The 27852-nt window shown below is 40.0% G+C and overlaps 2 protein-coding genes across 6 annotated transcripts; one reads left to right on the top strand and one right to left on the bottom strand.

The window, feature by feature from the left end:
* Positions 1-839: 839 nt before the first annotated feature.
* On the bottom strand, positions 840-1952 carry Smp_033670.1 (ATP synthase gamma subunit, putative; the record flags this gene model as incomplete). 5 transcript variants are annotated; one of them, XM_018791606.1, is made up of 5 exons in its annotated part: positions 894-994; positions 1029-1249; positions 1281-1516; positions 1550-1668; positions 1700-1901. In XM_018791606.1, 5 exons carry the CDS (start codon positions 1899-1901, stop codon positions 894-896), a joined length of 879 nt encoding a protein of 292 aa, XP_018645214.1. The 5 variants fall into 5 exon arrangements, with proteins under 5 accessions (XP_018645216.1, XP_018645214.1, XP_018645218.1 ...); XM_018791607.1 differs by lacking the exon at positions 894-994 and having other exon boundaries at positions 997-1249; positions 1700-1796; positions 1827-1901; XM_018791609.1 differs by having other exon boundaries at positions 840-1249; positions 1550-1657; positions 1700-1952.
* Positions 1953-11745: 9793 nt separating this feature from the next.
* On the top strand, positions 11746-26486 carry Smp_033680 (hypothetical protein; the record flags this gene model as incomplete). Its single annotated transcript, XM_018791612.1, has 3 exons — positions 11746-12261; positions 18555-19043; positions 26341-26486. Exons 1-3 carry the CDS (start codon positions 12030-12032, stop codon positions 26484-26486), a joined length of 867 nt encoding a protein of 288 aa, XP_018645219.1. The 5' UTR covers positions 11746-12029.
* Between the last annotated feature and the right edge of the window lie 1366 nt (positions 26487-27852).

A 27852-nucleotide genomic window follows, 5' to 3' on the forward strand; every position in this document is an offset into this window, starting at 1 on the left:
TGGACAATATTCGCATGTAAACACGTCTGGGCACCTTACGAAGTATTCCTATAAATCGAAACACTACGGCTGATAATCTAAAAACAGTTTTGTGGGTAATCTCATCAGATAGACATGCTATTGTTCTTTTACTTGATTTGATTTACACTTATGAACTCATTGATAAATATACTTTCTTCACTTGTCTGCTGGTATTCGATGCGCCGAATCTGTAGCAAAATATTACCTCAACATTATCATTAATCAACACAATTTAGTTATGTCTAAATAGCTATATCTAAATACGAAAATATACTATGGAATATTAATAGCTCGAGGTGAACTGTACTTGGTATAAGGGCTTATTTTGTGTTTATCTAAATATACAGCCTACTCGTTGTAATGAAGATAATCCAAAGAGTTTCTGGAGACATTACACAGAGAACCGTGAATTTGCACTTAGATATCCTATACTACTTTTATGTAAAAGTACAGAGCTAGTAATTTACTCAAATCTTAGTAAAATCTGGAGTTGATGAAGCCAGTTAAATCCTGAGAAAAATACCCTATAAATACATATTACTCAAAAACTGCGGTAATCATAGAGTGAATACTCCCAAAAGGTGGTCTGTCCAGAACCTATAGCCGCTACTTTACTAAATCTAAAGAGAAACTAGTGCCATATCAACTGTTTCTGCACTTTGATTAACTACGGTCTGTGTCCTAATGATAAAAGTCCATCATATATAAATCCCTTATTAACCTATGCTTACTTATATCAGGTTCATCACACTCAACTAACTTCTAAATAAACTGTACTTGCTATTATATGAAATTAAATACATGAAGGAAAACAGTATGAATATTTACTACTGGATTATATTGTCTCATAATAGTTGAAATTACCAACAAAATTAGACCGCTGCAGCACCAGATATAATTTCAGTGAGCTCACGTGTGATTGCTGCCTGACGTGTCCGATTATAACTAAGTGTCAGTTTACCCAACATATCACCTTCAAATAATGCAAGAATAAATAAGATACATACCTGCGTTTTTCGTAGCAGAATCCATAGCAGTCATCCGAGCAGATTGTTCGCTAGCAGCTGCTTCTTTTAAGGCAGCGAAAATTAGTGAGGTCAGGAGAAACTCATTGTAACTTTGCAAGACCTCATCATCTACTGAGTCATAAATACCAATGTTTTCAGAAGAAGATAGTTTATTTAGGCTTAAGAGCAGCTGACTTGTCGTTATGTATGATACAACTGTCCTACAAAATGTCAAAATGAAACATTAATTACTTGAATGTATTGTAAAACATCACAGCCTTATCAAATTTAAAGTCAGTCGATATTATTGCCTGGGCTATTGTGGACGCATCCTCGAAAGTAGGTGCTTTTTTGCCGACTTCATTGATAGTCATCAAAAACATGTTACGATACTGACGAATCATCATTGCACGAGATTTGTCACCAACTAAAAGTAACTTGCACGACTTTTCTAGCTCTGGGTTGTTACGAAGCAGAGCTCTGATTGCCTACAGATTTCAAGATAATTTATTCCACTTTACCTTCACAATACTACTATTAGCTGCACCACATAGACCTCTATCAGATGTGATTGCGATCAGTAGGTCATTCTCACTAGGTTTGATCTCCTTTGGTACTAATTCTGCGGTCTGATAAAATGCTGTGGCAATCAAGATATGCTTCAAAAGTACCTCGAGCACCATGACCATAAGGTCTGGCCGGACGTAAGTCACGTTCAGCTCTAGCGAATTTCGATGCTGAAACCATTTTCATAGATGCAGTGATTTTCTGTATGTTTTTGACAGACCGTAGTCTTACTGCGATATCTTTCAAAGTGGCCATAGAACAGGACTTTTGTCCAAGAAACGGGGAAACGCATTTTACGCCGAACATAGCTAAGTCAACCCGAGCGATGTGAGTCCTTGAGAGATTAACAGAAAAAGTGGGGTGTTTAAACAATCCTTGCAGATTTTCAAATTGTTCTAGACGGAATGGAAAGAGCTTTCACTTAACGGGACTCTGTATCCAGTAACAGTGAATCATCGATGCCTCCATATAGGAATCAACGTATATTTAACGATAAAAAAAGAAAACACTAGTAAATTATAACGAGAAGCCGTCCTAAGTCCTTAAGCATATATCCAGTTTTCTTTTAAAGGACTCGTGGGAAGACGCTTGGACTAGCTCAGTCGGTAGCATTTTCCAGAATTTGACTACTCTCAAGGAGCAGAAGATGTGCTTGCAGTCCATTCTGCTATGTTGTCTCCACTTTATTGGTGTTACCCCTAAGGTTTGTGTGGGAGTGAGTTTAAGTAGGTATTTAAGTAGATGTCGAGAAGTTTCCAGGATTCTGTGAGGTATAAGAAGGCCACCTCTAAGGCGCCTTTACTTTAATGGGTAAATATTCACTTATTTGAGGCCCTCTTCACAAGGCTTGGGGAAGGAAACCCCATGTTTCCATTCTTTGAATGTGGCCGAAAAAACTATTTAAGGTTATATGGGGGATTTCTACCATAGTACTGGTCAAGATTGTGCTTCAGCGTTACTAATGCAAGCTTTGCTCGAAGGGCATTTCTGTCGCAGCTAGCGTAAGACTTCAGATCATAGGGTACCAAAACTCGATCTTTTTCTACTTGGGATACATCTAGAGGGTGGTAACCTAGGTTGTACGCGCAGCCTGCAATATATCTCAAACGAACTACTTTGCACTTTGGAGTGTTTAAGGTAAGTCCGTTGTAGTCTTCGCTTATTGACTTTGACAGTGGTTTCATACTTGTTTAAACTGCTTATATATCCCGTTGTCACTAGTTAGTTTATATTCCTTCCAGAAGTACCTTTTGCGTCTTAGCAAACGAAAAGCAGGATGTTTGATGACTGTAGATTGTCTACAATTTTTGGGGATCGTTTACGAGACAGACTATTTTGTGGCACATAAGAGCAGTAAGAAATCCTAATGAGCGTCCACATCAAGTTGAAGATAGGTTTCCCAGTCCGTTTGCTGTAGATTGACATGTAAAGCCAGTATATACAACCTTTTGCAATTCCAACGCCTGTTGTTGGAGTTTTTGACTCAGATTATCCAATAAAATCGAAGGCTATAACGGCATGATCACTTATGTCCAGGGAAGCCAGGATTGAGAGGTTGTCAAGTAGGAACCCTTCGTTTGTCAAAATGCAGTCTATAAGTGATGGTGTCTGACTATTTCTCCACGGGGTTGTTAACTTCACAATTGCGAATGATCCCGACCCTTCACTGAGGTTGAAGAACTGAGCTTCAGTAGAGTTTTCACACCCAACACGCGTGATCAGCAAATTTGACTTTAGGAAGACTGAAGCCTTCTAGAATCAGGACATGAGTTTATCCGAAGCTATCAGAGTGAGATAATCCCTCCAGCGTTCGATTGTCGTACTCGATATCCACAGTGGGCTTCCCGTAGATGACTTCGACTAGAAACCCAGAGGTATTAGACAACCTTACTGAGCACCGTGAAGATACGACTAGTATTCTGATTTTACAACCTGCTACCAGTAGCACCTTCTATATACGAAGCTTTAACCAACCCAATGAAATCAGAAGTCAGATGCGAAGAGGTAGGAAAGATATACTTGATACGTTATCAATATATCGCGAAGCGTTTATTCTAAGCTGACTAGTTAACGTAGGAGCTGTGCCCCACGCTGGTTCGAAACGTGATCTGGTACGGATGCATGACAGAAAGCCTTCAGTTAAACAAGTCCACTTAAAGAACGTGGTCAGCATCCAATGACGAACACTTAATGAGCTATTGATTTTGGGAATTTATTTACAGCTACAACCGCACATATTCATCAAGACTGATAAACCCCTGAGTGTACACTTGGTGTGCTACCAAGGAAGAAAAGCATAGGCGAGTAAGTCAAGCACTTCTGATGTCCAACTCCACTGTAAAACTCCGTGGATAAATACGAGTGAAGTGACTCAAACATTATAACTAAATTTCATTGATTTAGGGGAGCCAATGATGCTGATCTGTCTGAGGTTCGCTTGTCCTCAAGTTACACCTGTGGCTAGGCGTCAAAATAGTTCTCCACGTCTCCACCCCATACAGTAGAACTGTCTTGACATTTGTATTGAAAATTCTAACCTTGGTGTTGGTTGACAATTGTTTTGAGTTCCAGATGTTCTTCAGTTGCAGATATACTGCTCTTGCTTTGCCGATCCTCGCCCTCACATCTGCATCTGATCCACCGTGTTCATCGATAATGCTGTATCATATGTAAAGGTTTCCACATCCTCCAAAGCTTCTCCGTCAAGTGTAATTTGATTGGTGCATATTGTATTGTATCGGAGAGTCTTGCTTTTCCCTTTGTTTATATTAAGACCTACTGCTACTGAGGCTGCTGCTACACTGGTCGTTTTCTCCTGCATTTGTTGTTGCGTTTGTGATAAAAGAGCCAGATCATCCGCGAAGTCTGGATCGTCCAGCTGCATCCTTCCTGTCCACTGTATCCCGTGATTTCCTCTAGTTATTTACGTCTTCATGACCCAGTCGATCACCAGGAGAAAGAGAAAGGGTGAGAGTAAGCAACCTTGCCTAACACCGGTCTTTACCTCGAATGAGTCAGTGAGTTGTCCTCCGTGGACGATTTGGCAGTTTAGTCCATCATAGGAATTCCATATGATATTGACTATCTTCTCAGGCACGCCGTAGTGTCTAAGAAGCCTCCATAGTGTTATCCTGTCCATGCTATCAAATGCTTCCTCGTAGTCAATGAAGTTGATGTAGAGTTATGAATTTCATTCAATTGACTGTTCCACAATGGTCCATAGAGTTACGATTTGGTCAGTACACGATCGATCCTTACGGAATCCAGCCTGTTGATCTCGAAGTTGGGCGTCTACGGAGTCCTTCATTCTGCTTAACAACACCCTGTTAAAGACTTTTCCTGGTATTGAGAGAAGAGTGATGCCCCTGTAGTTGTCGCACTTGATGAGATCACCTTTCTTTTGTATCTTGATCAGAAGTCCTTTTTTCCAGTCTGTTGGTACTTGTTCGGATGTTCGAATGTTGATGTTATAATATACGCATCATGAGTTATAAACACAAATAAAAATTGAGGGACGTTACTTGAGTCAGCATGTTGGTGCGTGTTCGTTTGCGTTTGGTACCAGAACCCACAATTATATATAGTTATTAATTCCAGTGAGGTTGGTATGGTTCCATTGATATAGCCAAACGTAGAATATAATGGAAATGTCGTCACAGTCTATAAATCTAGAGGATAGTTGTTTCAAAGTTCAGTTATCGTAACCACAAGCAACGGAGAACAAAAGAAGTGTGTATAGTAGTGTAGTTTATTTTATATCCACCTAAACGTTTTAACCACGTCCTCTTACCATTGATCGTCAACTCAATTACCACTCAAACTTGTACTGTGTAAAGATTGTAGCAAAACCGACTGCGTCGGTGTTGAAGCGGGTCTTTAAGAAATATTCAGACCGGGCAAACAAAGCCCAGTCTACGTGGATGAATGGGACAATCCTTTTTAAGGACAACCTTTCCTAACTCATCGATCAATATATATCCTTTGTCATCTACAAAGTAAACGCTTTATATCCTCCTCTTTGCTAATGACTTCAACCACAAAATCATCAGGCGGAACTCCAGACAAATGGCATATCTCCAATGACATAACTGAATGACATTCTTATAAGACAATAAAAAACAGATACACCTTATAAATCAAGTAGTATGGAGTGAACTGCTCGACTCAACTAGCAAAGTTTGTGAGGTACAGTGATGAGTTTTCGTATATCTCTGCAGAGAATAGGGCAGGCCTCATGACAGATATTCGGTTCGAGATTCACTAACCATACATAGATTTCATAATGAAGCTGCTAAGGTAGCGGCTAACGAACTCTAGTCCAATAACACTCAAGCAAATAAACCTCTTCTTACTGAGTTTTCTTTATCTTTTACCTTACAACCTGAAAATTGGAGACTTTGATTCTGGCGGGAATATTATGGGTCCTGTAGCTGTTGAATTCTTGTAGACATGCTAGTCTGGGTAAACGTCAGACCACATTTGACTGTCTCTTGCAACCACCCTCAAATGATCTGTTGTCTGAACTGGTAATCGAGTGTTGCTACACTGACGCACGAAGGGGAATAACAAGGTTAAAGCTTCCGAATTCTCTTTAGTGGCGAATATCCTGAAAGTTAGTTATTGAAGTCCTGAGGAACTACCTACTCAATAACTCCCTGTTTTCTCACAGGTAAATCATGATATCCGTACTCACTAATTGCTTGGGATGCCCGGGTCACCTCTCTTGAGCACAACAATCAGGGGCTTATATGCCTATTAGAACTCCGAACAACTTCTAAATAGTTAAAAAAATCAAGTTCCTTGCCTCTAGCTGAAACTCATGGCTATTAGTGAGTCACTAATGACCTATCTGTGGGACTATAAAATTATTGGGTAGAGAACCACTAAACTTCATTCTGATTTTTCTGAGTAGAGTCGAGCAATGGACCGTGAAGCTTCAACTTATAGCCGCTTCCCTTCTAATTACTTTTAGAAGCCCTGTAATGAACTCCAGTTTCCCAGACTCTGGTCTTATGATTAATGGGGTGATACAAGGCTGATATGATATATCAACTTTTCAGAGATACTTGAACATAATATCCGGCTGTTAAATCAGAAGCGCTGATTCATCAGTTAGTAACATCAATCTTGATTACCTCGTTGGTTTGTGAAGTCGGAAAAAGACTTCATTACACAAGCACATAAAGCTCGGGTTCATCTTATTTAGATACACAAATATTTCACTATTCGACAGAGTAAATATGATGACAGAGCAAATATGATGACAGAGAAAATATGATGCCTTCATAAAATAAAGGAGCACATATCCCGGACTTATAACTGATTTTCTTCATTTCATCCAGAAGTTGCTGATCGACCGTTAATGATATACCTTCGGCTTCTAAACGACCACCTAAAACATTTTTGATGGTTCCATCACAGAAAAGGACTCATGCATCATCCCACCTGATACTCTAGCTATCTGTTATTATCAAAGAATATAGTTTTGATGTATAACATACATCAAAATGTCCACTACAAAAGACCACTCACACCATTTAGTAACAAATTAAAGCTAAGTCCTCAGCCAATTCAGACAGAGCAAGAAACAGTTTGCACAGAAATTCAGGAAAACATTTTTAAATTTACGTTTAGTAAGTTACAGAATCTATCAGGAGAAGCGATAGTGACGGCACCTTCCCGTAAGTGTTCCAAAACGGAGCTAGACTTTTAGCTCAGCTTCGTAGATGCTAATGGAAATTACTCTGAGGGTTGCTTCCCAATTACTTCTCCCATTACTAACCATTATTATATGCCTCATAAGTGTTATATTTTTTCGTTGGTGATGATTTACTCTTATCATCCACACGTAAATTCCAAAGAAAAAATTGTTTTTCTTTTATCTTTGATAATATTTAAATTACATCACCCCAATTAATCTTTAGTAGGTCTAGGACAATTTGTTGTGAGAAAACGGTATATTTGAGGGTTAGACTGTGTAAACAGATGTCAATAGAAGAGAGTAAGAGTCCCGAAAAAGCGATTGTGTAAGCGATAACGTAGATTCCTGAATAAATAACCCCAGCATTTGAATCTGTTACAACTTATACAAGAATCAGTCTGAAATATCAACTTACGTACTTATGCACCATTGTACGCTCTTACTGAACACAGAAGATTGCTACTCAAGAACGATTTTCACTTCTTTTGCAATCCTCTGTACCATTTCAATAGCCATATTAGATATGGGTATATATCAGAATGTAATAAGACTCGGCAGGTGGGTTGGAGGCGAGAACGAACCAAGTAGGATCTCAAGGTTAGTACTCAGAAGTTATGAAGAAAGAGACGTCGTACTGAATAATGCATATAAAACTAGTAATTTGAATATTCGTATCCGACCGGACTGGCTGCTTGGAGATGGAATCAAATGGAAGAATGTGACTACGGAGTTAAAAACTCGAGAGCTAAGCTGTAAAACAAACCTTAGGATCCAGGGTTTTTGGGTGGTCAGGTGTTGGAGGCCAATGCTTCCGAAACATGTAAGGGTAGAACGAGTGAGTTTCAAAACACCTCACTTGTGTGATACGCGAATGCTCGTAGTCTTAGGAATTAAGTTTGATGGTATCAACATTTCCATCTTCATTGCAGGTTACATCTGTATTAGAAGTGATAGAGTTCAAAAAAACAGGGAAGAGATATAAAACCATATGTCACAGATCAATTTCGTGTACAATCTATCTCGTTAGAGTGGTACATATGAGGTGGTTTGTTGTATAAATAAGCCTGGACACGGGTTAGTGACTCTAAGAGCAATATGCCATAGTTCACGTTGTCTTGCTGATGACTGTCTTAATTCATATATGTTCTTGGAGTTTGGCTGAATGTTGTCTTATCATTGGAGATTTCAGCGCTCCGCACATCAACTGGACAGAGCTTAAAACTTCTGGTGGATTTCGCAGTAGTGACCCGATATCTGCCACTATTCGGTATACACTTGTGCGATGTATCACAAGACCAACACATATTGGCTTGTAACACAAACTGCCGTTGCTTGACCTTGTCTTTACACATCACTGTGACAATGTCATCGACATTCAACATCTCCCCCCAAGTAAATAGTGATAACTATACTTTAGGTTTCGGACACGTGATATACGGCACTCACTGTTCCCTATGGGCCCAATATCTGGCGAGCTGACATTCCGGTGATCACAAATCGTGCTGTCTCGATAGACTGGTCGGTCAGTGCACATGGGACCAATCAAAGACAAACGGAATAGGTTTAAAATTACACTGCAGGCCGTAACATCACTGTACATCCTATGGTCAACAAGTAGGCTATCATATTGCCCTTCATGGATTACGCAGGGGACCCAAAAGCTGATAAAGCACAGAAAACACTCCTTTGACGTATTTTTGTCAACAGGATATGAGTCGTTTAAGAGTGAATACCAAAAGGTCCGAAATGTATGTAGAAGGACCATAGCTAGATGTCCTACTTTTTACGAAAGACAATTGGCATATGAAAGCCGTGCTTGCATGAAACTGTCGTTTTCGCACATTAAACAGGGAACAAAACGTGGTGATGATAACCCTTCATGACTGCTGCACAAAAATTTAGACATACTATCTGAATCCGATCTGGCCAACGCTGAGACCTTATCAAACTAATTTAGAAAAGTCTACACTACGAGTATTGTTAACAACACCTGTCATAATCACACCACTGAAATATCAGCCATAGGTCCTGTACGTGTGACTGAGGAAACCGTTCTTCGACTGTCCATTAACCTAAAACCTAGTAAGATACCTAGTCCTAATAGATTCCATCCACGAATGTTACCACCTTTCACGGACACTATTTCAAGGCCATTGAAGATGCTCTTTAACATCTCCCTTTCCCACACTCAACTCCGTAGGGATTGAAAAGATGCTATGGTTAGTCCTATATTTAAAGATGGTAGGAGACAGATTGTATCTAACTACTGACCTGTCAGTCTAGCAACCACAATAGATAAGTTACGTGGAAAGACAGTTCTGGTCAAGTTACTAAGTCACATAGCATCATGCAATTTGTTAACTCCCGAGCAACATGGGTTTAAAAACGAGCATTCATGCTTGACTAACTTATTGCGAGAGAGGATTGAATAGCAGCCCTAGATAATGGTTCGTCTGTCAGTGTGATATTTATGGACTTTAGCAAAGCACTTGACAAGGCTTTTTCATCCAGATACTATGAAGAAGATCTCGAGCTTCGGAATAACAGGTGCTGTAAAGGAACGGATGAGGAACTTCTTATGTGGCGGAAGACAGAGTGAAGGTATATGAGATACTATTTGAATGGGAGCTAGTCAAATTGGTGTACCCAAGGCATCATCTTAGGTTCCCTGCATTTCCTTCTCTACGTCAATAGATTACCGCGACTGCTTAAGCCTTCGACATCACTGTTCGCGGATCATGTAGAAGCCTGGAGAACAATAAGAAGTGAGGTTGATCATTCAGACCTCCAAGCCGACCTAGGCAAATTAGTTAGATGGTCTCAATGTTGGGCCTTAGAAATCAATTCTAGAAAGGATGTGTTCATGCACACTGAACACGGTAACAATTAAGAATATAGTATCGATGGTATGTTTCTTTCATGCGTGCAGGAACATAGAGACTGAGCAATAATATTGATTGAGAACTTGAAAGCAACTACACATTGCAACGCAGCAGCTACCAAGGGTTTTCGTGAGTTATGATTATTTCTTCGAGCATTCAAATGCATTGACGAGATGCTTCGAGTTTTATATACCACCTACGTAAGAACGCACTGTTTCTAAGCAGCTGGTCTATTTCTTATTAAGGAAACTTATTAACTTAAGCGTGTTCACCGTGTGAGAAGAAAGTTAGTGAAGGGTCTGTCCAAACTCTATCTAAGCTCTTAAAATGCCCAAACCTTTTCCCCTTATCGTATCGTAGAACGTGAGGTGGTCTTGTTTTGGCATTCCGTATCTTTAATCACGATTTGAACACTAGTATGTTTCGTACTTTTGCTTCCTTCAGCACTAATAATCTTTAGGGACATAGTAAGAAAACTCAAATCTCGATCTAATAAACTTAGAATGGGGTTCCGTTTTTCTTATCGAGTGGTTAATGACTTGAACACGCTACTAGAACAAACAGTATCCGTTCCATCAGCGAACATTTTCAAGGAGATGCTGGACCTTCGCTGGAAAAAAACTGTAGGGATTAAGACAGGTCCATGAACCTACTAACCTTATTGCTGAAGAGTGAGTATAATTGCGGTCCATTCGCCATTTACGCTACTGTCTCCCACTAAGCCATTGATCTGTATTGTTTCGTGTAAGCCTTCATGTAGAGAGCATTAAGTCCTCTATCTTTCTCACGCCTCCCAATTTACGTTAAATCCCTTTAAATGTTTAGGTTTCCATCAAAACATATTTCTCAGAAGCTTTTGTAATCTAAACATTTTAAGTCCCAAGGAGTCAAATAAGCAGTAACCAACATTACCTCTTTCTGCAAACACTAAGCTCAAGTATATTTCAGTCGATAACTCACTTAAATTAGAGTAGTTGTGTAGAATACTGCTCATATTTCATAATTATTTTTTCCTTAAAAAAGCATTGTTTACCGATCACATTCCTTACATGTTTCGAAACAAAATAGACCAATCTGACACCACAGTTTCCGTAATATCACCCGTGAACCGGATGACACAGCTAGATTGACTGTTACCTGTTGGTATTGATGAACGTCCCATTTCTTCACCACACTGAAACAGGAACTATGAATTAAGAGGAGGATATTTGGTAATTTTATATCCTTTAAATTTATATATCCACTTTATAGAGTGACGCAACTGACTTAGCCTGATGCTTTTGTCTTCTATGTTTGTGAATAACTTTAAATGTCTTGACCTTCATTTTCACAACTTAATTTTACTGACATTTTGTCAGTAACTGTTGTATTCACTCTAAGTCTGTTTTCTAACAAATGGAAAGTTCAGCAAACACTGAAATAATAACTTTATAAATTACTTAAGGTGGCCTATCAGTTTCTTTCCCAAATTAAATCCGTTCGTAGTTTGCTAGGTTAGGTTCAATTTATGAATCATGATCCAGTAAAACTTCGTAATACTATTCAATACTCTAAGTATTTTTATGTCCTTAGTCGGAAAACTATTCCAATTTTCCCGCTTGTCTTTCATAACTATATACTTAACTTCTCTTACTATCTCATTTACTATGCCCCTTTCATCCAAAACGTTATTTTCCGCTGCAACAATTTGCTCCTTATTGGTGTCCCTGTCACAGGCTTCTTGACTGTTCAACGTTTTCTCATAGCTTAACAACAATTTATGGTCGCAACAGCCTGTTGACGAATAACAACAATTGCCTAAGAGCACTTTTAACCAAATATTTTATTTCCAGGTTGTCCATCGACTAAAAAATGACCACAGCCGGGAGACCAACATGGGATACTGCTAAAGGTAGTAGGGGAAAGTGGGAAGGTGATTTAAGTGCTTTGTCCAAGCAGTACTCTGTTCGTGACTTACCGGCACATACAAAATTAAAATTGCGTCAAGAAGGACAAGGAAGACCTGAAGATATTCAAGGAAAAGATTTTAAACGTGCTTTGGAAGAAAAAGAGAAACGATTAGCTCAAGAAAAGTCGGGAAGGCGTAAGTATAGTCAATTTACTTATTCTTGATACAAGTTATTCATGAACACCTCTAAAAACTTAACCCATAAAGCGATAAAAACGCGTAGGCTTTAAAAAAACTTGTCACACTTCCATCTATAAGTGACAGTTATAGTATAGATACAAGTAGTTTCGTTAACATAATCCCAAATACTTCCTCATATATAATAGACTATTGTTTGGTAAAAACGGTTTCCTAGAATAACTATACAACTTAAATTTTCGACTCAAAATCTTTTTAAGCTGACCCATACAGTCCTTACGCTTATGATTTAAAGTGGAGAAGAATGTCCCGATAATCAACTCCCTATAAAAAATAGGTCAGTTGGAATTGAACATTAATGATCTTTTTGGTCTTTATTGACTCAAATATCTAGTGTTTGATCAAGCACTTTCACCATCGCTCGGCACTGCGAGTGTAAAATGTATCCTATTCACCAGTTTGCCAGACTGATAGTGACATTTTTTCGGATATGTTTATTTATTTATTTGAACATATTGATACCAAGGGTCACCATTTATAAATGCTCCACACTAAAAATCAGTTTCTGAAGAAATGGGGGAAGTACAGTGAGTATAATAGAAAGGAGGAGCAACAACGAATAGGAACTAGTGCGTGAGAGTGAAATAATAATAATAATAATAATAATAATAGGAGAAACAGTATAGCCAGGTAAAATGTAACAAGAAAGAACTCTTTCAGTTCAAGAAGTTAATCTCCCTTTTGTGAAGAAAGTAAGTGGAAGTTACAACAGAATCGTTACTGCTTCTTATTCTGAGCCATTTCTGATAACGTTCCAAGCCACTGTGTTGCATCATCTCTAGGACCTCAACCAGGGGAGTCGTGAAGGAACAGCAGAAATCAGTTCTGGAGAGCTTTCTTTCGTACCACGACTTCATACACTGTCCACCTCTCCGCTTCTTCCAATTATTCCTAGCGTCGGCAAATAATGCCTGATATGGAGTTCGCTAGGACGACATTCGTAAGACATGTCCAAGGCACCGAAGTCGGTATTTCAAGATCGTGACACCAATTGAATTGTCGTTGCTGTACCCGGACACACGTCGAACCTCTGCATCACTAACATGTTGCCACTAAATGTCGGCAGTACTTCGGAGACGACGATGATCAAACACACAGAGTCTTTAAACATCAACTCGGAGACTAGGATCAACAAGTAATAACCAAAACTTCTCCCACCCATCAGTTGTAAACCGGACCTTTTACAGCTGATTCATTACAACAGCATCGAAGATGTCCCAGATTGGTGCAAGTCGTTCTGGCTTTCATCAGTTACCCCACTCCTTGTACTTATATAGCTACCCAGACTCAATAACTTTTTGACTACTAACGGATCACCACAAAGAGTGAGTGTTGACACAAATTTCTGCCAGTCATTTTGAATTTTGAATGTGAAAAGTACACGACATATGGACAGTGATTGCCAACTGATTAATTGCTATTTGCATACCAAATGTATCTACGCAAATTAATGCAATGTCATCCGTAAACTCAAGGTCAATAAGTCTTTCTGAAGGCAAAAGATTTACATCACCACCAGTCACTTCCACTAGAACTGTTTCCAGAACGTTATCGGTGGCAAGGTTAAGGAGAAATGGTCAGACTGTGCAACCCCGCCTAGCCCCACTGCTTGAATGGAACAATAGACAGAAGTGATTGCATTCACTCACTCTGCCTTAGGTGGTTACCTCGAACGAGTCTGTCAGCTGTCCTCCATGCATGATTTGGCAGTTTAATCCATCATAGGAATTCCATATGATATTGACTATCTTCTCAGGTACTCCGTGGTGTCTAAGAAGCCTCCATAGTGTTATCCTGTCCATGCTATCAAATGCTTCCTCGTAGTCAATGAAGTTGATGTAGAGTTATGAATTTCATTCAATTGACTGTTCCACAATGGTCCATAGAGTTGCGATTTGGTCAGTACACGATCGATCCTTACGGAATCCAGCCTGTTGATCTCGAAGTTGGGCGTCTACGGAGTCCTTCATTCTGCTTAACAACACCCTGTTAAAGACTTTTCCTGGTATTGAGAGAAGAGTGATGCCTCTGTAGTTATCACACTTACTGAGATCACCTTTCTTCAGCATTTTGATAAGATGTCCTTCTTTCCAGTCTGTTGGTACTTGTTCTTCATCCCAAATCTTGGTCAAAAGAATGTAGAGTATCTTTGCAGTTACTGTTACGTCTGCTTTCAGTGTCTCTGATGGAATGTCGTCTGGTCCTGCTGCTTTGCCGCTCTTGATTTGTCTGGTGGCCATGTTGATCTCTTCAATTGTTGGCGGACCAACATTGACTGAGAGGTCCGTGGGTGCTGCTTCAATATTGGGTGGGTTCAGTGGAGCTGTTTGACTCAAGATTTCTTTGAAGTTTTCTACCCACCTGTTGCGTTGTTCTTCAATGTTGATGATTACTTTGCTTTCCTTTCTTTTCACTGGTCTTTCTGGCTTTCAGTAATTTCCAGCGAGTTTCTTTGTTGTATCATACAATTGTCTCATATTTCCTTCTCTTGCAGCCTTTTCCGCCGTCAGTGCTAAATCTTCCACATATTTACGTTTGTCGATTCTGACGCTCTTCTTCACTTGCTTGTTTACTGTGTATTCGGCTTGTGCCTTGGCATTTTTCTGCTCTCGTTCGGCTGGTATTGATTGCTTCCTTCTTGTTCCTCCTTCCTTCAATCTTATCCAGTGTATCAACAGTGATCCATTCGTTGTGATGATGCTTCTTGTGTCCCAGAACCTCCTGACATGTTGAAGTGATTGCCTTCTTGATCTCTTTCCAGTTGTTTTGCATAGTAGTTCCCTCTCCTCTGAGTAGATCATGAAAGGCCTAGAATCTCGATTTGTCTGATGGCCATGCTGATCTTTTCAATTGTTGGTGGGCCAACAACGATTGGGAGGTCCGTGGATGCTGCTTCGATGTTGGGTGGGTTCAATGGGGCTGGTCGATTCAAGAGTTCCTTAAACACTCTACCACCTGTTTCGCTGTTCTTCAATGTTGGTGATTACTTTGCCTTCCTTCCATGTGATGATGCTTCCTGTGGCCCAGAACCTTCTGACATGTTGAAGTGATTGCCTTCTTGATCTCTTTCCAGTTGTTTTGCATAGTAGTTCCCTCTCCTCTGAGTAGATCATGAAAGGCCTAGAATCTATTGCTGAGGGATATCTTGAATTCGTTGAGTCTGTCAGTATCTCGAAGAAAGGACGTATTAAACTTTTGTGATGTTGTCCGCCCCGTTGTCTAGTGCTTCTTGATTTTCAGTTTCATCGTGGCGACCAGCAAGTGATTATCTGGTGCTATATCAGCTCCTCTTCTGGTTCTCACATCCTCCATGGTCCTCCTGAACTTTTTGTTGATGCAGATATGGTCGATTTGGTTTTGTGTAGTGTGATCCGGCGAAGTCCATGTGGCTTTGCGTATGCGTTTATGTGGGAATACTGTGCCCCCTATGACCAGTTTATTGAAGGCACATAGGTTTGCAAATCTCTCACCATTTTCGTTCCTTTCTCCCAGTCCATGTCGTCCCATGATGTCTTCATATGTGGTGTCGTCCATTCCAACCTTGGCATTTAAATCTCCCATCAGAATGGTCAGGTCCTTGGTTGGGCACTTCTCGACGATTGACTGAAGCCTATCGTAGAATTGGTCTTTAACGTCTTCATTGTAATCGTTGGTTGGCGCATAGCATTGGATGACGTTCATTGTAATGCCCTCTCTCTTTGTTTAGAAGGAGGCTTTGATGATCCTTGGTCCATGCGATTCCCATCCTATAAGTATATTTTGTGCTTGTTTGGACATCATCAGTGCAACTCCTTGTGTATGTGGATCATTTTCTTCTTCATGGCCGGAGTATAACAGAAGCTCTCCTGAAGCTAGTCGTTGTTGTCCAATGCGTTTCACTGATCCCAAGCACCTCCAGGTTGTATTTCCTCATTTCTGCAGCAATTCGGAAGACTCTTCCGGTCTCCCACATTGTCCGGACGTTCCATGTACCTATAAAAATTTTTTGCTTTGGTTGTTAGAAGCGCCATCGGCCTTGTGACTTCCGAAAAATCTCGTCTTTCATCATGAGGCGTCATAATTCTTCCTTCAACTCCCAGGGCAGAGTTTAGATAGTTTGAATTATTTGTTCTGGTTAGCGTTTTTTGGCGAGTTAGCTTTCTACAGGATGGGGTCGCTAACCCCATGCCCAACCCTGCTCCTGTATCCGGACTTGGGACCGGCAGTAGCCCTCGGAGGAGCTACAGGCGGAGTTAGAAAGAAAGGTATAAAGCAAATACATTCTCACAGTTTGAGGAAAGACAAAGGGTATATGCACCTACACCATTGTGATCGATTCTGAGCGATGTCATCCAGAGTCTCCAACCATTAGTTACGGTGGTCTCACGGACCCCGACCGAGTAGTCTTTATCTACCAACATGGCTCAGACAGGAAGTAAGTGACTTTATGGACCAATGCCACGTTTTGGTTTGTCCACCCGCAACCTTCTTCCAGACTTCTCAAACACTGATCAGCATTGTGCGCCATGGTAACCAGTTGATGAAGCTTCACAGCCTCATCAACTGATTTACCATCATTCCCTAATAGCGTGCTTCTGACCTCACTATTATTTACCCAGTGATCCTAGCAGATGCGAACAATATTTATAGGACATCTGTGACCAAATACTAGTAACTTACGAGTATTTTCTACTCTTAATGGCCACGTTTCACAGCCGTAAAATAGAACAGAACGAACTGGTGAGCAGTATACTCGTCCTTTAATTGATAGACGGATATCTCGCCTTCGTCATAGGTGACTCAAGTTGGCGAAAGCGAAGTCCCAATGTAGCCTATGCCCAACAATAGGTTCATACACCATTTGTTCCTTGAGGATCCTAGAGCCCATGTGCACCACTGGCTTGGAATCGGCGTTTGCCATTCCCTTAGGTGGATCCTCCGTATCCACCAACCTGGTTAAAACGCTGGATATTCGCATTTCGTCCTTTAAATTTCATAAACAACATCCCTGTCGTAAGAATTCAATGGGTTGAACTTCCTTGGTTGTGGTTGTGTACGCGTGGCCATATGAGAGCATTTCTAGATGAATAGCCGACTCTTCCCCGTACCAGTGCATGCGGGATGCCTATGTTTGAGATCAAATATATTGTCTGATTATTATAGTCTTAGTTATTGTTATCCGTGGGGTTAGCGAAATACATTGTTTAAATATTATGCTCACCTTATCGTCCAGTTCTCTCATATGAATTCGTCCTTAGTATGTTTATTGTGGTGTTGATGAAAGAAAAATAGGGCTGAAAAAGGCTGAAGGAGTTAGATTACTATTAATCATTCATTGTTTGAGAGTGTTATAGATGAGTCCCCGAACGATCAACCAGTAACAAGATTAGCCAGATGGTAAGGTATTTTATATCACAAAATAACGTGTTTTCGTACATAGTGAACATTGTAAAGCGTATTAGGCATTTGTAGGAAATTAGAACGTATTTCACTCATTCTCCAATCACCTAAGACCTGACTGTTATGCCTTATTTTTGAAGACCTGTTTCAGACAGATCCACACAATGTTAGGCAGAATCATATACACTTGGCTCAGTGAGTTAGCAAAATTATATAGATCAGAAGCTGAAGACCTTAAGTGACAGTTCAAAACCAGTCGCAATATCTCGGATCTATCCACTTTTTCTTAATTGTGAACGTACTGCATTTTGTTTCCGTTTAACTCATCCTTGCTGTCTACTCGAAAAGCTTTCAGTGTTCCTTAATTTTGCTCCCCTGTGCTATTGTGAAAAAAAGGAACGTTGTTCTGATTCATTTTTTGTAAGGTATTCCGTAATTTTATGATTATAACATTGGTTCTTAACTCTGGATCAATTCCGCACAGTACCAGTTCCATCCTAACTACCTTTAAGTAACATCAAATAATGCTGTTTCTTAGCTTATAAACAAGAATTTTGTGGGCGTTGTAGATATCACTTCATTATTATGTGTTAGAATGCTTAGGATGAATATTATCAACAATCATCAAATGCTTCTAAGCTACTTCGTTTTTTAATACATTTCGCTAATAAACTCACTGAACGAAATCAGTTTTAAGTCAGAATTACTCCTTCGTGAAGACGACGACTTTGAGGAACTTCTTAAAATTCATATTATATTTCAAATAGGAGTTTCGTATCTTTCAAAAATTAAGACACTACAATTGTAGAAGTTTCACATTTGTATTGCTTTTTCCGATTGCTCTCATTTAGCTTCCATAAATGCCACTAGCCAACAACCAGCAATTACCAGTGCCAAACGACCAAGTTCTGCTGCTGTCGCACCAACTATTGATAGTAGTACTATAGGAAGTATAAAACGTACACGACCTGAAACAACCACTACTGTGTCAACAACTAATTTAGACGCTGATGATCCATGGGACGAGGACTATGATGAAGATCAAGACGATGTAATTATCACTAAGAAATCGAATCATAATAAAAGTAAGAATTCAACTGAAGATAGGTTTGATGATGATCAAAATGATGGTGATGACGATGAAGATGCTGACAATGATGATGTCGACGACGATGATGAAGAAGATGAAGAAATGCTCCTAGCTGAATTGGCTAAAATTAAACGTGAACGAGCTGAAGAAGCAGCCCGTTTGGCTGCTGAAAGGAAAGCAGCTGAAGAAACTATTCGTATGGAAAATATATTGAAAGGAAATCCTCTTTTAAATTCATCTAATTCCTCAGGTTTGTTTTACAGTGTGTTTATAGTAAACCTATATATATATATATATATATATATATATATATATATATATATATGATACCCCAGTGAGTAGGAAATTTATGACGTCTCGCGACTTAATGATTTTTACATACAGTGAACTATTTAACTTCTACATAACCATCCATCCAAATTGTATGAAACAATTTATTAATCTAATTCAGTACGACTGTGTCTGTCATCTGTCTTCAAACCAATTCATATTTATCATTCCAGTAAGTTATAAATTCCAGGATTGAAATGTTAAAAAAAAGATTGGTTCACCATTGATTGATCATTGTACTTACCGGGAAAATCGATGTTATTAATACCAAATAAGGATAATGAGGGAATAATAATGCGATATATCTAGTAAGTACCTTTATTAAAGAATTTTCCTGCTTCTCAAGTTCCAGTAACTATTCAAATAGTTTATTGAGTAACCAGCTCTTCGGAAAGCTTAAAAATCATAGATTCGTTCCGAAAAGGGTAATCATACATATATATATATACAGATCATAAGTCTTTCAGTAAGTCAGACGTCTAGTTCTGTCACATTCCCAGTAGTTGTTCAAACAAGTTATGATTGTAGCCTGAAGACTTTCGATATTTTATTAATTGAAATTAGTCTTATTAATTGATGAATGTTATTGTTTATTATGTTCATAAACAGTATAGTGTATGAAATACTGGTTTATACAAACTAACGCAATAGTAAAAATCAGTGGCATTAGAGTACAATAATTTTTGGAATGATTCGTAACTCAATCGGATGATTTCAGCGGTGTTGTATTCTTTAATCTGAATGTTTCTACATGAAGTAGGCGCTGGTGATTCTATCAAGAACAACAATCAAAGCTTCACAATTAAATCATCCAACTCGGAGGACTCAGTATCATCCAAAATAGTACTTTTCTGTTGGCTTATATTATATGTTGAAGTTACTTACTTAGGCCTGTAACCCCTCGTGGAGGAGCAAAGGCCTCCCATCAGCATTCACCATCCAACTCTGTCCTGGGTAATCCTTTCTAGTTCTTCTCAGTTGCTATTCGTGATTTTCATGTCTGCTTCCAATTCCCGACGCAGTGTGTTCTTTGGTCTTCCCCTTTTTCGCTTTCCTTCTGGATTCAAATTTAGCGCTCGCCTCGTGATGCAGTTTGATGGTTTCCGCAACGTATATCCTATCCATCTCCAGTGTCTTCTCCTAGTTTCCTCTTCAACTGGAAGCTTGTTTGTTCTCTCCCACAATAGGTTGTTGCTGATGGTATCTGGCCAACAGACACTGAGTATCTTGCGTAGACAATTGTTTATAAATACTTGTACCCTTTTGATCATAGTTGTAGTAGTTCTCTAAGTTTCAGTTCCGTACAGTAGAACTGTCTTGACGTTCGTATTGAAGATTGTGATCTTGATTTTGGTTGACAGTTGTTTTGAGTTTTGTATGTTCTTGAACTGTAGGAATACTGTTGTTACTTTGCCAATCCTTACTTTTACGTCTGCATCGGGTACTCCTTGTTCATCGATGATGCTGTCCAGGCACGAGTAGGCTTCTGCATCTTCCAGAGCTGCCCCTTCAAGTGTGCTTTTATCGGCTTTTATTTTTTATTTAAACACATAAATATTGGTACAAGGAAGCACCAGATAAATATGCGCCTCACAAATCTCATTCGATTTGTGTGAGGGCTGTGATACTGCCCAGGTGCCCAAACTGAAGCAGGTGGTTTTCTTAGGGGGCCACACCCGGAGCCTTTGACCTGAAGGTCTAGTCCACAAGGCAGTGGAGCATCGTGAGGAGATGCAGTCCCATGGTAGCCGGTGACCAACGATTGATTCGTACGCCATTTGTTCCCTCAGGATACTGGAGCCCATGTGCACGATTGGTTTGGAATCAGAGTTTTCCAACTCCCCTAGGTGGATCCTCTATATTCACCAACCCGGTTAAAGCGCCGGACATTCGCTTTTCGTCCTCTCAATTTCGTAAACAACACCCCCGCCACGAGAAGGCAGTGAGTAGGACTTCCCTGGCAGAGGCTATATATTCGCTTTTATCGGCTTACACTACGCTGTACTCTAAGATCTTGTTTTTCCCCTGGTGCATGTCGTGGCCTACTACTGTAGAGGCCTTTTCTACAGTTGTGTTGACCTGCATTTGTTCTTTTGTATGGAATAGAAAGACTAGGTCGTCTGTGAAGTCCAAATCGTCTACTTGCATCCGAGCAGTCCATTGTGTTTCTTGCTTCTGATCAGATGTGATGGTCTTCATAGCTTTCATCAAATAAGCCTATTATTAAGGTTGTAGACTTATGGTCTAGTTCAGTATTAATACATTTATCTTCTCTACAATAATGGTAGAACTTATCCCAAAATCGTCGATTTGTCATGATATGACTACTTAACCCATATGATCTTACGTGGAAGTCACATCATAGTCTACACTGGCTCGTCCTATCGTTACAATCAGTAATGTGACGCTTACAACTTCAGAAGAACACATTTAGACTGGGAAGAGAGTAATTTATTCGATATAGAAAGCAAGAGGTTACATAGGGTGACCATGTGGAGGTGATTGCTACTAATATTAATGTGACTCGTTAAATTATCTCTATACTAAATTATTTATGATAATCCCACTTTGTTTAACTGTTAGATAATATTCACGCAAATTTCCGTTTTGAGTGTATTAAAAATTAAACCAAACATTTCGCAATTATTACATGTATTCCCCGATGCTGCCCTATTGAAGTTAGATATACCACTATTACGTGAGTTGCTTAACTGATTTCAAACCTATGGAAGATAAATTGTCACTGTTTAGATATCCATTATTCCTAATATCACTTAAGAATAACTATTGCCGTAAACTTAGCAGCTCATTGTCTCAGCAATGGTCATTCGTAAATAAATTTTCAAACTTCACTTATTTAAGTTATTTGTGTCAAGAGTAGTTTTTACCATTCACAGAGAACGTTATTTGTGACCCAATAACAGACAGATATATAAGAAGTCAAAAATCTACATTTTTGCAAATACTCAGAAATCCCCCGACCGTTGCTGCTACCTTGACGTGGTGGTCGGGCTTGCCTATCATTATGATTCAATCGAGCTATACTGGCCGGAACAATCGTTCCTCAAGGTCCTACCATGCCAGGCAGGTCGTTTGAAGAGTGGTGAGACTAATAGCAGCAAACCCAAGGTCCGAAGGCGAAGTCGTACTGCTGACTGTACAGAAGTGTGACAGCAGTAAGGTGTTTCCTTCAGACAACCAGCATGACAGCGATGCTGCCTTCCCACAAGGAGGGGTGGGGTTAGAAAAGGTCGACCCTAAAAATGCACACCTCGCCTTATCCCACGGATATCCGTCTCCGGCGGTAAGGTCCTTTGAAGAACGGAGCTAACACAAAAACTACCCACAAAAAGGTCGTGTGTGACCGACCTCAAGCAGTTGTCCCTTGGGCACTGCGGTCACGCTCTCAGGTCATTAAGACCACTTCTAACCCAATTTTTTTTCAGGTACCCCTAGAAGAACCCTTCCACGGTGTGGGCAACCAGGAAGTGATAACTGCCCTCATACCTCAAACAGCACTCAAGACCACTGTATTCATAATCAATCTCCTTCAATTCCTACTATTCCTTCTACCTTGACTTTCAACACTAAACTTCCTCTCTCGGTTTCCTCCTCAAGTGTCACCATGGCCAACGATTCTAGTGCGCGAAACATTGTCCCAGGTCTACTAAAACCTCGCTCCAAACTACACATTGGAGCCTTCAACGTACGTACTTTAAGTCAAATCGGTCAACAGGCCTCCTTAGCTAAAACCCTAGAATCTCGTACCATTGATGTATGCTGTGTCTCCGAAACACGCATACAAGATCCTAGTGTGGTCATTCACTTGACCTCACCTCGCCAAAATGGACAGCCAACGAAATACACCCTCTGTGTATCTGGCGACCCCATGACTAGTTCTCGTGGACTGGCAGGTGTAGGCATAGCACTAAAAACAAGGGCAGAACAGGCACTACTAGAATGGATCCCCGTTAACAGTCGCCTGTGTGCTGTCCGGCTAAATGGCTCCGTAAGAACTCGGAAGGATAGAGACACATGTCGTTTCTGCCTACGCTCCCACTGACTGCAGCCATGATGAAGTGAAAGATGACTTTTACAGAAAACTCTCTGAGCTTCTTCAGAAAGTTAAGCGCTCAGACATAGTAGTCGTAGCGGGTGACTTTAATGCCCAGGTAGGCAGCTTAAATCAAACAGAAAGACATTTAGGTGGGTGTTTTAGTATTCCGGCTCAACGAACCGATAATGGTGATCGTCTGTTGCAACTATGCTCAGACAATCGTTTATTTTTAGCAAGCACTAATTTTAAGCATAAGGAGAGACATCGTCTAACATGGCGACCACCTGCACCAAACCAACGATGGACTCAAATAGACCATATTGCCATCAGTCATCGTTGGAGAGGCTCGATAGAAGATTGTCGCTCGTATTGGAATACTTGTTTAGACTCTGATCACGCTTTAATACGAGCGCGCATTTGTCTGCGCCTCAATGGACGCAGGAAAAGTACACTAAGAAGACCCATTAGGATTGAACTGGAGGACGGGAAAGCCAAATGCGAATTCCAGAAACAACTGAGTTCATATCTAGGCAGTTCTGTAAACGAGACTGGCCCAGTTGCTGCTTGGAAAGACACACGAACAGCTGTGGAAACAGCAGTAACATCTATTAGTTATTTAAACCATAGGGCTCCAAAAAAGCAGTGGATTTCTTCTAAGTCTATTTCACTGATGGATTCGCGTAAACTCATCCCATCAGGCTCTGAACACTACGAAGAGCGTAAACAAATTAGATCTAGGTTAACTAAAAGTCTAAGGAACGATCGTGAGCAGTGGTGGGCAACGAAAGCAAAAGAGATGGAAAAGGCAGCGGCTGTAGGCAACACCAGGCAACTCTTCAGACTAATAAAAGAAACCGGAATTAATAAATCAAGTGTAAGTGTACCGATCTCGGAAAAAGACGGAACCCTTATCTGCTCTCAGCTCAGACGTTCAGAGCGATGGGCAGAACACTTTAAGGAGCAGTTCAGCTAGCCTCCAGCTACTACACAACTACCCACTATTCCCAGACAGTCTGAATGGAACATTGAAGTAGGTCCCCGACCATACTTGAAGTTCAAAAGGCTATAAGTAATCTGAAACGAGGAAGAGCAGCTGGTCCAGATGGATTGGCTCCAGAGGTCTTTAAATATGGTGGTCCAATTTTAGCGATTAGGTTGACTAATATTCTGGCTAAAATCTGGGAGACGAACGTAATCCCATCTGACTGGTCACAATCTCTGATTGTCCCAATATATAAGAAGGGGCCAAAATCATCCTGTGATAACCATAGAGGGATTAGTCTGACTAACATAGCATCTAAAATACTAGCCTCAATAATTATCGGGCGCCTAACTAAGACTCGTGAACTGCAAACACGAGAAAATCAGGCTGGCTTCAGACCTGGTCGTGGCTGTATCAACCACATATTCACCATTCGTCAAGTTTTAGAGCACAGACATGCTTATCGGCGTCCGACAATGATAGTTTTTCTTGACTTGAAAGCAGCATTTGACTCTATAGACCAAGAGGTTCTGTGGCAGTGTCTGTCATTGAAAGGTGTACCTGAGAAGTACATAAACCTTGTGAAGGCTCTTTACTCGAACACTACCAGTCGAGTGAGAGCTTATGGCGAACTGTCATATGATTTTGCAACCTCAAGTGGTGTCCGTCAAGGTTGTCCACTATCCCCATTTTTGTTTAACTTCATTATAGACCTGTTGCTGGAAATAACACTCTCGTCTACTGAATTTTCAGGAATTGATCTACCAGGGGGTCCACTAAGCGACTTAGAATACGCAGATGACATAGTTCTGTTTGGTGAAGACGCTGGCAAAATGCAGAGTCTTCTGTTAGAACTGAGTAATAATGCCAGGATATTTGGGATGCGTTTCTCCCCATCCAAATGTAAATTGTTACTCCAGGACTGGCCTGCGTCAACACCTGAACTAAGGATAGGGAGTGAAGTAGTCGAACGCGTCAACAACTTCACTTATCTTGGAAGTCTGATCAGCCCTAATGGGTGGGTGTCTGACGAAATTTCAGCACGGATTGGAAAAGCTCGTTTGGCTTTTGCCAACTTACGTGACCTTTGACGAAGACGAGATATCCGTCTATCAATTAAAGGACGAGTATACTGCTCACCAGTTCGCTCTGTTCTACTTTACGGCTGTGAAACGTGGCCATTAAGAGTAGAAGATACTCGTAGGTTACTAGTATTTGACCACAGATGCCTTAGAAATATTGCTCGCATCTGCTGGGATAACCGGGTAAGTAATAGTGAGATTAGACACAGAGTATTAGGGAATGATGGTAAATCAGTTGATGAGGTCATGAATGTTCATCGACTGAGATGGTTGGGCCACGTGTTACGTATGCCTGAACATCGATTACCACGACGCGCAATGTTGACTAGTGTAGGGGATGGTTGGAAAAGAATTAGGGGCGGCAGAACCAAAACGTGGCATCAGTGCTTGAAGTCACTAACTTCTAGTCTGAGCCGTGTTGGTAAATGCAGACTACCTGGTTGGGGTCCGCGTGACTATCGTAACCAATGGTTGGAGACTCTGGGTGACATGGCTCAGAATCGATCACAATGGCGTAGGTGTATACACTCTTTATCTTCCCTTAAACCTTGAGATTAAAAATGCTTCATAACTTTTTTCCTTCCTATACTATATCCTTATATACAACCTTTCTTTATATACTACCACCACTAAATTAATTACTTCTATGGATCCGGTGTTCATCTTGTTGTGCTAACGAGGTACGGCAACTTGGACCGATGCATATATGTGCCTGGTCCTACGTTGTCGCTGACTGACTGACTGACTCAGAAATCCTACGTATAGTCATTTCTAACACAAAGTTTGTTGCCACGCACACTATATAGGATACGGTAACTAAATTACTAATTCATACATTCATATTCTATACTTTACATTTTCATATAAGTTATGACAATAAAATCGTTTGTAATGGTCATTATAAAGAGATCAAAGTTTCCTTTAAGACTAGTTACTCAAGACTTTAATTTCGATTGTGTGTTATTTTCTAATGTCAGCTGGTAAAAGATCGAAATTACTTTAAAAATTGTCGTTTATATTTTACCGTTTAGTTTTATATTCATTATACTCCTATTATTTCATTGTGTGTAAAATATGTTCCTTTTTTGTACTGAAGAATTTAAAGTCAAACGAAGATGGGATGATGATGTTGTATTTAAAAATTGTGCTCGAGGTGAAGTCGATCATGTAAAGCGTGGATTCGTAAATGATACACTACGATCTGAATTTCATAAGAAATTTATGAAAAAATATATTCAATAATGCACATGTACATTTTCTTCCCTCAATAATGCTTTTACTTCCTGTAAATAAATGATTGTTTTAAACAATGTTCTGTTAACTTATTTGTATCCGAAAGTTTCTGCACATGTAGTGTGTTAAAACTTTATGACAAGAATCGCTTCCAGAAACATGAACAAGTTTTAATCTAGAAACACCATATTAATATGCTTTATACGTAGTAATCTTAAGTAATCAAATTTATTGAATTTTTCGGGTCGGAATTTATCATGAAGCAATCAAAATCAAGCAATAGAACAGCATCATCTGGTGTAATTGATGAATTTAAAAGATAAAACTTAACGAAACGGCCATCCAGCGCTTCCAGGTTTTCAATGATGGTCTAGCATCAATCGATTAATGGTCTCAATCAAAAACTTTCTAATAATTATTGAAGAAGCAGTCCCATTTTTGTAGTTTGGGTATTTTGATGACTAATAGTTCAGTCAGTCATCTACAACGTGAGACCAGGCACATTTATGCCTCGGTCCAGGTTGTCATACTCATTAGCACAACAAATGAACACCGAAATCATAGAAGTAGTTAATTCAATGGTAGTAGTATATAAAAGAAGGATTGCATATAAAGATATAGTACAGGAAGAAAGAATAAGTTCGTAGAAAGAAAGGCATAAAGCAATTTTAATCTCACGGTTTAAGGAAAGACAAAGGGTATATGCACCTACACCATTGTGATCGATTCTGAGCGATGTCATCCAGAGTCTCCAACCATTAGTTACGGTAGTCTCACGGACCCCGACCGAGTAGTCTTTATCTACCAACATGGCTCAGACAGGAAGTAAGTGACTTTATGGACCAATGCCACGTTTTGGTTTGTCCACCCGCAACCTTCTTCCAGACTTCTCAAACACTGATCAGCATTGTGCGCCATGGTAACCAGTTGATGAAGCTTCACAGCCTCATCAACTGATTTACCATCATTCCCTAATAGCGTGCTTCTGACCTCACTATTATTTACCCAGTGATCCTAGCAGATGCGAACAATATTTATAGGACATCTGTGACCAAATACTAGTAACTTACGAGTATTTTCTACTCTTAATGGCCACGTTTCACAGCCGTAAAATAGAACAGAACGAACTGGTGAGCAGTATACTCGTCCTTTAATTGATAGACGGATATCTCGTCTTCTCCATAGGTGACGTAATTTGCCAAATCCGAACGAGCTTTCTGAATCCGTGCACAGATTTCTTCAGACACCAACTCATTGGGACTGGTCAGACTTCCAAGATAAGTGAAGTTGTCGACGCGTTCGACTACTTTACTCCCTATTCTTAGTTCAGGTATTAATGCAGGTCAGTCTTGAAGCAACAACTTGCATTAAGAGA

Source organism: Schistosoma mansoni, assembly GCF_000237925.1.
Source record: "Schistosoma mansoni, WGS project CABG00000000 data, chromosome 2 unplaced supercontig 0108, strain Puerto Rico, whole genome shotgun sequence".
NCBI lineage: Eukaryota > Metazoa > Platyhelminthes > Trematoda > Strigeidida > Schistosomatidae > Schistosoma > Schistosoma mansoni.